Source organism: Nilaparvata lugens, chromosome 4, assembly GCF_014356525.2.
Source record: "Nilaparvata lugens isolate BPH chromosome 4, ASM1435652v1, whole genome shotgun sequence".
NCBI lineage: Eukaryota > Metazoa > Arthropoda > Insecta > Hemiptera > Delphacidae > Nilaparvata > Nilaparvata lugens.
Genome location: NC_052507.1, coordinates 54,126,905 through 54,137,753, shown reverse-complemented (window position 1 = coordinate 54,137,753; position 10,849 = coordinate 54,126,905). Strand labels below are relative to the sequence as shown.

Genomic DNA, 10,849 nt, shown 5'->3' with positions numbered 1-10,849 from the left:
CCCAGTACCGATACGAAAATAGTTCAATGGAAAGTGGGATTGATAATTTTAATGCTGCCAAATAAAATCGTTGATGAATTGGCAACGTCTTTGGGCTCTGAGTGAGAGGGGTAAGTGAGGGCTCATCTCTTCCAATTCCCATCGGACTATTTTCGTGCGGTTGACAAGAATTACTAATTTTGTTATCATAGGTTTTTGCTTTGATAAGTTGAGGTTCAAGTAACGTTCATGAATACGGCCCTGCAACATTGTTAAACGAGCGTAGCGAGTTCCTACTGATGTTTAGAGACTCGAATCGGTGTTCGCTTTCATAACTTCCTATTGCTCCGTTTGCTCTCATCAATCAACTTGAAATTATCATAATCACTCGTACATATTTTCTGATCCATCATACAGATCGAGTTGGTTGGTCAACGAAATTGACTCACTCCCTCATACTTTTTAATAATAGGATAAGCCCCCAGGCTGGAGAACTCGCTCAAAATTCTGCTGATATTTTGTCTTTTGACAGCGGTGGACAGTCAAGAGAAATAGCTGAAGCTGACAGTTAATTTGTGGTTTGTGATAATTTAATCACTAAAATGTTTTTTTACTTATGAACATTCAATGTTATCCTGTTGTATCCTCAAAAATCATCATAGACTCTATTTTTGCTGGCCAACGAACTCGATTTGTTCAATAATTGAAAGAAAATGTATTGAAAATTGGAAGTTGATTGATGAAAACTTTCGAAAGTTATAGTCGAACAATCTGCAAACCTACCAACTTACAAACGATTCGAGCTTCGAGTAGGAACTCGCTACGCTCGTCCAATAATATATCATTAAGACTACAGTCTGTGTACTTGTCACAATGTTACTTGTCCTCTCTCCTTCTTTATCCTCTTCTATCTCTTCATCATCTCCTTCCTCTTTCTCTTGATCTATAATAATTTCTACCCCTCTTACTACTATCTTTCCTCCCCATTCTCCTTATCATCCTCTCCTTTCCACTTGTCGTACTAATATTGAGTACGTATCATGTCTCCTATTCCTTGTTTTTTTCCTGTTCTACTACTTCTCTCTCTTTTCCTCTACTTCTTTCCTTCTTCTCTTCTTCTTCTCGTCTCCTTTATATTGTTCTTGTTGCTCTTCTTCTTCATCTCCTACTCCAAATCCACTTTCATCCTATTCTTACTCTCAATCTTCAATATTTTCTCCTAAGACACATCATCCTCCTTGTCGTTCCCTATCCTTTTCCTCTCTCATGCTCCTTCGCCTTCTCCCTCACCTCGCCTCGCCACTCTTCTTCTTCTTCTTCTCGACGCCACCCTTGAACTGTTGTTGTGGTAACTAAAATATCTTCAAATTTCTAAAATATTCAAGAAAATCTAAAATATGAGGACATTTTTCTCTCAAATGACCTTTGATGCAGAGAGATGATTTTTCTCATCTCTGTTCAAAAAAGTCCACGTTTCGGCCTCATAGGTAAAGCAAACAATACTCGTAAGTTAGATTGTGTCCTCACTTCTCACAATACTGTACATGTTGTACGATATCCAGTTCAACAGCCGGTCAAAAATCTCAGGCAAATAATCTGATACAGTAGTAGTCTACCATTTCACTCAATCAGAATGTTATAAGGCCCGTTTGAAGTAGACCGACGACGAAGACAGCGAGTTTCGTGTCATCATCATGTGCTGCTGCTGGCTGTGATGATGATGGTGATGATGGCAACAGCTGCACAGCAGGCCGAGGAAGGCTCTTCGCAGCTCCCGACAGCTGCACGCGTAGATCACCGGGTTCAGACAGCTGTTGAAGTAGCCCAGCCAGAAGGCCAGGTTGAACAGCGTGCCCGCTGACAGGTTGCATGAGCTGCACGCTGCGTCTGAAACGTACATTGCAACTACTATCAATGATTCATTTATTTTTTTCAAACTTTTATTAAAACTAGTCAAAACTAAAACCATTAATTTCACTCTACTTAAGAAGTAAAACACATTTAAAAATACTAAAGTCTTCCACTGAATCCTTCAGATATTCATTCATGAAATATATACTATACTCACAATAGGAAACAAGAAACAGACAGAAACCTAGATGGGAAATCAAATTTTGATAATTTTTAGAGGTTATGCTTTTTGTTCTCTGCCTCTCCCAAGTGTACCATTACAGCGTTGGGGTAGCCTCAGTCCTTTTCTTCCATAATTCCCCATCCATCGCCATTATCTTCATCCCTGGAACAGTCTTTCCTCTTCACCGTTCTATCAACTCATAGGTCTACGAATACCTTGGACGTCCCACTGCTCTCCTTCCTTGCATTCTCATTAACTGTGGAGATAGAGTAATTGTTATCATTATTTCACCGAAGATTTTGCGACGCACAAGGATTGAATTATAGGCTGTAATGATTATAATATGATCTGAAGAAAGAAAATCAAAATATCGCATCCAGGAAAATCATAAACTGACTGATAGTCAAACTGTATGAGTATAAACATAGAGAAAAGTTGGCATAAGACGATATCCCATGGTATATGGCGTTTATGTACCAAATTTCAATGTTAACTCAAGCCAATATTCCTAGTAATTCTTTTTCGTGAAGCTATGTGACGCTGGTAGTGTCTCATACTTGCAGTGACTATTAGTATGATTCTATAGTCACTGTATTCATACTGTGCCGTTCTTACACTCTCACTCGGCTAAAACAGTAATAATAGACAGTAGACGACAGTAAATGGCTTGAGTTAACAAAATATCGGCTTTTAATTTGGAATCTATACAATAGGATATTTTCTTAGGCTTCATGGTACAAACATAACATTTAGTTACATTGGGAGACCAGGAATGAGGAGAACGCTAACTTCAGAAACTTACTCTTTTCAAAGAAATCACTTTTTGGTTGTGATTCAGACTTGTAGAGGCTATCTCATCATCAATTTTCATAAAAGAGCGCATTTAGGGATATTGAATGTATATTTGTAATTTGAATAAATTCATGGTTTATACTATTTGTTACAAATCAATTGCAATTGGAATCTTATCACCTTGGTTCATATTTTCTCCCGACCATGCTGTCAATGATACTCCCGTTAAAACCAACTGTATCATTTTCCTGCACGACTAAGCAGAGTTCATTTGAAAGCATGACCCACGTTAGGGTCGAAACTAGTCGTTGAAATATTTTTAAGTTTTTAATAAACAAGGTTTTCATATGGTTTCTATTAACTTGTACAAAAGTAGCCAATGTAAGTGAAGTGTTTTGCGACGAGTGATGGAGCGTCGAAGGTAGATAATACATAAGAGATAGGTAGAGAAGGTGGAGTATCAGAGAAGGGAGCTGAGAGTGCATGTATATCAATGTCTACGCTTCCCCTACCTTCTACCCTATCATCGCGTATCCACTATATTCTGACACACATAAATTCTTTCATCAATAATTGTCAACACTCCCTTCGCTATCCACTACCAGAGAGTGAAGAATGATAAAACTACTGAATTTATACTCTCTATACTATGTACACTATATAAATTCTATACTTTCTTCCCGCCACTTCGCCGTTCTACTACTAGTCCAGTCAATATGGACACAAAAATAAAATATAATATATTGAAAGCACACACCCTACAACATAAAAACACTTCACTTACATGGGCTACTTTTGTACAAGTTAATAAAAACCGTATAGAAACCTTGTTTATTAAAAACATTAAAATATTTCAACGACTAGTTTCGACCTTAACGTGGGTCATTTTCAAGGGTACTACAAGGTTTTTATATTGTTTTTACTAACCCTACAATATATTACATTTAATGTAATAAATAGTTACAATAGTTCTGATTTTTTAATATATTGTTCGAATACCTGAGAGAAGTCCCTAACCAATATTTCCAAGAAAAATTTCCTTGTGCTAGATACAGAGTGGCCCAAAAACCTCTTATCATTCTCCAGTTTATTCCGCCAAAGCTAGTAATCGGACATAAAAAAATTGCTCTCGCCTTTTTTTTAGATTATAGAATTCTGAATGAAATGAGATCATTCAGAACTCCTTAGTAGGATTCCCATGAGAATCAACGGTATCCTTTTTCTGCTCGACTGAGGAAAATTCATTCTGAGCTTATGTGTGAACATTGCCATAAGAATAATGTTTCTTCTGCTTGACGTAATGAGCAGAATTCGACTCACTGAGGGCCTTGGAACAGCTGACCAATAATTTTTTCCCCAAAAAAATTTTATTGTTTTTTCTTATTCTTCATTATTTTCTGTACAATTTGATGTATAATACATAAATATTCTATCAAGGGCAAGATGTTTTCAAACATTTTTTAAAAATATATTACATGCCTAAAATTTAATTTTTTCCGGAATTTGCGTTTTGCTCCACAAAGCTAATCCTAGCTTGATTTCCTTGCTCATTCGTTCTCACTGCAGTGCTATTTTTTATTTTATGTTGGTACTACTGTGATAATTCACTTGAATCACAGCTGAATATTGAGCTCTCTAGACTAATATTGCTCTATGTCTATGTTGTCAAGAGCTGCAAACAAAATTAGTCATAACCAAAAAGTTACAGAAGTTGAGAAATTGTATTGTGAAAAGTATTATTGTAGCAGTCGTATATTTACTTGATTTGTTATAAAACAGATTGTTATTTCAAGTGGAGTGCAATTTATTTTATTAACAATGCCGAGGTCATCCAGAATATTCAAAAAAAGGAAAGTTCATAAGCCTCTCCCTCTACCAGAAACACCAGCTAGGGAGCCACAAGTGAACACTCAAAATAAAGTTGAAAGTTCTTCTGCTAAGAAACTGAAAGACAATTTGAATTCTTATAGTGATCTAGTGACAAGTGAATGCCAATATTTACTCATAGATTTGAAACAACTGAATTCAATGTTACTGGATGTTGCTGTTTGTAAAAATTGTAGTGGTAAACTGAATGTGAATTGTGATAAAAATGTAGGTCTAGCTTCCAAACTTTCTTTTAATTGTGACAAATGTTTTCATGTATTTCCTGGACAGTATTCATCAGTGAGAGTTCCACATCAAACTAATAAATCTCTTTTTGATATCAGCCTAAGATTCATGTATGCAATTCGAGTGATGGGGAAGGGTGATAGTGCTGCTAGAATGTTTTGTGGGTTGATGAATCTTCCAAACTCTCCCAATTTGAAGCGCTGTGTAGATTTGCTTGCCAATGCAGCAACAAGTGTGTGTTTGGATTCAATGAAGGGGGCTGTTGAAGAAGCTGTGGAACTGAATGAGGGTAGTAGAGACCTGTGCATTGCTCTAGATGGTTCCTGGCAGCGCAGAGGCCATACTTCACTCAATGGGGTGGTAACTGCAACATCTATAGACAATGGGAAGGTAGTGGACTATGAAGTGATGTCAAAATATTGTAGGTGTCCCAACAGGTTTAATAATGAGCATACAGACACTTGTTCAGCTAATTACTTTGGTGTGAGTGGGGGCATGGAAGTACAAGGTGTATCAGAAATCTATAAGAGATCGCAAGAAAGGTACAATGTGAGGTACACTCAATATTTAGGGGATGGAGATTCAAAGGCTTTCATGAATGTAGCTGGAATGAAAGTTTATGGAGATGAGTGTACCATCTCAAAACTAGAGTGCATTGGTCATGTCCAGAAGCGGATGGGGACCCGATTGAGAAATTTGAAATCCAAATCCTCTGGGAAAAAACTTGCTGATGGGAAATCCATTTCTGGAAAAGGAAGATTGACTGACAGTGCCATAAAGTCACTCACAACTTATTATGGCCTGGCCATAAAACGGAACAGTAATGAGAAGTCAACTGTAGCAGATATGCGCAAGGCAGTTTGGGCATTGTATTTTCATGTTGGCTCATCTGATGAAAAGCCATCACATGGCTTATGCCCCATTGGACCTAACAGCTGGTGCAAATACAGGAAAGCTGAAGAGGAAGATAAGACATATTCCCCATCAAAAACACTTTCACCTCCCTGAAGCTATTATGCTGGAGTTGAAACCCATCTTCAGAGATTTGAGCAATCCAAATTTATTGGAAAAGTGTCTTCATGGAAAAACGCAGAACCCTAATGAGTCAGTGAATGCTCTGATTTGGACAAGAATTCCTAAAACAGTGTTTGTTAGGCTCCAAACATTGAGATTTTGGTGTTGCTGAGGCTGTTGCTTCATTCAATGAAGGAGCAATCACCAAGTGCCGGATTCTGAAAGCACTTGGACTTGACGTGGGAGAGAACTGTATCACAACAATGATGGCGATTGATGCTGAAAGGATCAGGAATGCTGACAAAGGCCTTGAAGAGATCACCAAAAAAGCCCAGAAGAAGGTTCAGGCAGCCAAAAGAAAGCTGGAAGAGAACATCCAGGAAGCAGATGAAGAAGCAGGACCATCCTATGCCTCTGGAGCCTACTAGTTTTGGTTAGTTCAACTTTGAATGCGATTTACACAAAACTTTGTTTTCTTAACTTCATGTACCTTTTTCTCAGAAACTACTAGAGATAGAGGGCTGAATTTTTTTGTGTATATTCCTTGAGATAAAATACAACTTTAGACGAGAGATTTTTCAAAAATATAGTTTAGTTCAAGAGAAAAAAAATTAAAAGTGTGTAAATTTCTGTAAAAAAACATGATATTAGAAAAAAAATGTTTTTTTATATTTAAAAGTGGAAAATGAGAAAACCCTCTCGTCTAATCCAAGAGGAGATATGCTAGAACACTCCTGCAAAGTTTCAGCTTTGTAGTCCTAACAGTTTCTGAGAAAAAGGAACATGAAAGTGGCCAATTTAACATGGGCAAGATAGGACTGTTCCAACCCCCTTACAAGGGTACTACAAGGTTTTTATATTGTTTTTACTAACCCTACAATATATTACATTTAATGTAATAAATAGTTACAATAGTTCTGATTTTTTAATATATTGTTCGAATACCTGAGAGAAGTCCCAAACCAATATTTCCAAGAAAAATTTCCTTGTGCTAGATACAGAGTGGCCCAAAAACCTCTTATCATTCTCCAGTTTATTCCGCCAAAGCTAGTAATCGGACATAAAAAAATTGCTCTCGCCTTTTTTTTAGATTATAGAATTCTGAATGAAATGAGATCATTCAGAACTCCTTAGTAGGATTCCCATGAGAATCAACGGTATCCTTTTTCTGCTCGACTGAGGAAAATTCATTCTGAGCTTATGTGTGAACATTGCCATAAGAATAATGTTTCTTCTGCTTGACGTAATGAGCAGAATTCGACTCACCGATGGGCAAAATGATGAAAAACGGAAACCAGCAGAGCAGGAATCCGCCCACCACAATGCCGAGGGTCTTGGCCGCCTTCTTTTGTCGCTGGAACTTGACGACGCGGCCGTCTAGCGCCGAAGACTGGTGCAGGTTGCGGGACGCATCACTGCCGCGGCCACCCATCCCGACGCCGCCCAGGCTGCCGTTACTGCTGATCGCTGACAGACGTGACGGTGAGATACGTTCTTCCTAACAAACACATAATTTGAGAAGACTAAAGTGAGAGGCATATCATTTGAGAAGAAATTAAGCACACAGAAATAAAGAAAGAGATTCAAGAAACATCAGAAGAATAACGACTCTGAGAACTAGTCTGTTAGTACTGATAGGCCCGTATCAATAGCTGCTTATTTTGAGTTTAATTCTTTTAGGATTGAGTCTAGCTATGATCGCATTTATCATATGGTGTTCAATTCAGATAAAATCTGTTCAAAGTTTGATGGAGCACACAAGCTTAAGGTTGATAGAGACACAGAATATTGAATATTGGAGACACAGGAAATGCGTGAGAAAAGTTGATTGCACAGGAAGATTGAAAATTGATCGATATACAGTATCAATAACAAGTCTTCAAGCTCTGCTGTCCATTGAATTTTTGTTCCACTGGTCAGAAAAAGTAAAGCATTCGCTAGTTCTTATGAGGATTTCCAATTCTTTGTAAAAACTATTTTACAAATTATCTTTCCTCTGCTGGGCAGAAAAACAAAAACCATTGGTTCTTATGGGAGTGTTCATTCTTTGAAACAAACTGTTTGAAAACTTTTAAAAAATCAATGGAATTCTCCTGCCCAGCGGTGCAGAAATTGATTGGGAAGTAGGGCTGGAGCCCACAGCGTCAAACGGCGCTTGCTTTGTTCAATTTGATCTCCGCTCTATCCAATAGGCTCTATAATCCACACTTCTAAATTTCAACGCTGTGATATGACGTTATCACATTTTAACCGATTCATTAATAGACTTCCTGCGTTAAATAAACCTAGTTATGTTTCGGCTCAATTGCTTGCAGCGAGAATTGAGAGCAGTGTAGACTGGAGTAAATTCGAGAGAGATAATTTATCAAAAAAATCGATGTAAATATTCAATTCGATGTTCACGTTCCAAACAAGAATTAAACTTGATGTATCTCCGATAGCAATGCAATCCGATGATACTCGCTCTCAACAATTAAAATTGATATATGTGACATTTCGAAATACTTGTAGCATCTTTTGTACGGAATTTATTATTAACGGACCTACCTTTAAATATAAATAGTAATACTTTGCAGCTAAGATTGTGATCTTGAGTAATTGACTAATCGTGACACATGTTGCTTGAGTTGCATCAGTTATTATATGAGTACATATATATGTATGTATGTATGTGTGAGTGTGTCGAATGTGTGGGTTCAAGGCCGCCACTTGACCATAAATTTGAGATCGCTATGGTTATTATAGATTTCTATATTACTATATAGTTTTACCACACTGTTATTGAGGTGATACATTAGTCATATATACTGAGATTGACTTCAAACTGTCAGCGTTCCCTAGAAATGACTTCAAAGTTCACCATTCAACTAATGCTGACAATTTGGAATGAAGCTCACTGTAGCCGAATACAGGTTTCGAATACAGGACTTGATAACCTATTGCAAACATTATAAATATATGCTTTGAAAAGAAGATAGGTGATTGCACAAAAAATGTATGCTTTAGGTAGGATATAACCAATTGCACAAAAAGTATATGGTTCATATATGAATAGGATGTAACCTATTGCAGATATAATTTATAGGGGCTCTGAAGTGAAGATTCCTTTTTAATTTGAACATAATATTAGAAAAAGTGGAACGTAGTAATAGATCGAGTGTCACTACATGCTTCACATTATTCAATCTGTGATGCACTCGAAGTGCAAGAGAGTGAGGGGAAGAGGGGAGAGAGATAGAAGGATTAGAGAGAAAGACAGTTGTGTGAAGCAGATACCAGAAAAAAGATGAAGGAAAGGATTTGAAGGAGGTACAGTTAAACAGAGGAAGGAGATAGAAGGAAAACTGATAAAAAAGCCTTATCTTACTTTCATTTTCCTGTAGCTCCCTTGCATTTTTCTTTCCTTCTTGCGTCTTCTTCTTCTTCTTTCTATCCTTTTTAAACTGTCTTTCTGTTCGCATTTCTTGAATTTTGAGCTTCTTCTTCTCCTTTTCCTCCTTTCTACAATTTCTAGCTCTTCGATCTTATTCGTCATCACTTATTCATATCACATCTAAATAAAAATCAATCAATCAATCGATCTTCTCTATCACCTTTTTCGGTATCTACTTCTAGTTTTCCTCCCCCTTCTTCTCATTTATCAACCTCTTCCCGTTCAGCTCCTCCTGCGCTCCTCCTTCACCTATTCATTCTCCTCACCCTCTTTCTTAAACTATAACACTACATTTAAATACAGTTGAATTACATTTAAATACAGTTGAATTACATTTAACTACAGTTACATTAACTGTTACATTACAGTTACTGTTTAAATTACAGTTACATTACATTGAGTTACATTTAACTACAGTTTTTCATCCTCTATTTTCCTCGTTAATTTGATAATTCCTCTCACTTTTACTCTTTTATTATTTTCTCTCCACCTTTTACAACTTTCTTCAATGTACTTTATCTACTTTCTTGATGTTGTTGTTCTACTCCTTATTCTCATTCTTTCTCCTCTTCTTTCCCTCTTCAACTTCCTCCTGCTTCTCCTCCATTTCAACGTCCTCCTCCTCCTCTCGCCCTTCTATACCTCCTTCTCCTCGTTTTCCCCTTCCCTCCAAAAGCTTGTTTCTATTTTTCTCGTTCCTCTTCTACTTCTTCTTCCCATTTCTTCCTTTTCTTCTCCCCATCCTCTCCATCTCCTGCTTTTCTCTTGTCGCCTCCTCTACATCTTCATTCCAGACACAGAGACAGACACAGTCTGAAAGAAAGTCATGGCAAACAAGTAGCCTATGGCCCAGCCTATGTATGGGTCAGTGGACCACATTTGTAGCCAATAAATTAGCCAACCGCGTTGAACTTTGCCCATTACCTATTGGAACATCCTCTGGCCGCCACCATTCATAAACAATGTGTCGCTATGAAAAAGTTGCGAAATAACTCATTGACAGGAAACTTGGACCCTGAAAGTTGCAGCTAAGTTGGACATGAGTTATGGAGAAGACATGTTATGTGTGTGTGATGGACATAAAGATGGCGCAATTGGAGAAGATGAATGTAGCTTGCTGTTCTTAAGCCATGTTGGGATGGTGAAGATGTCCCTGGACCGAGATAGAAATGTCCGGTTGACATTTTTGGACTTTTGAAATCAGTACTGTACTACACTAGACTTATCCCCTGCGAATAAACTAATAGCATTAATTGAAGACTATAATAGTTAATTCATCAACACATGAATTATTAAGGTGCATACAGACTTAAGTGCCACAAAAACGCGCATTCCAGTGAAATGCGCGTATTCGTGGCTCATAAGTCTGTACGCACCTTTATACACTAGTAACTATAGCTGTTCTATCGGTAGCAGTGGAAAATGAAGGAAAATAGTTAATGTTG

The 10,849-nt window shown here is 37.5% G+C and overlaps 1 protein-coding gene across 1 annotated transcript in view; it reads right to left on the bottom strand.

The window, feature by feature from the left end:
* Window positions 1-187: 187 nt before the first annotated feature.
* LOC120351071 (alpha-1A adrenergic receptor-like) overlaps window positions 188-10,849 on the bottom strand; it is an 86,245-nt gene continuing 75,583 nt past the window's right edge. The window contains exons 3-4 of the mRNA XM_039427027.1: window positions 7,238-7,469; window positions 188-1,866 (exon numbers count right to left, since the gene is read on the bottom strand). Coding sequence (XP_039282961.1) covers window positions 1,616-1,866; window positions 7,238-7,469 — 483 coding nt within the window. The 3' untranslated portion in view covers window positions 188-1,615. The remainder of the gene's footprint in view (window positions 1,867-7,237; window positions 7,470-10,849) is intronic.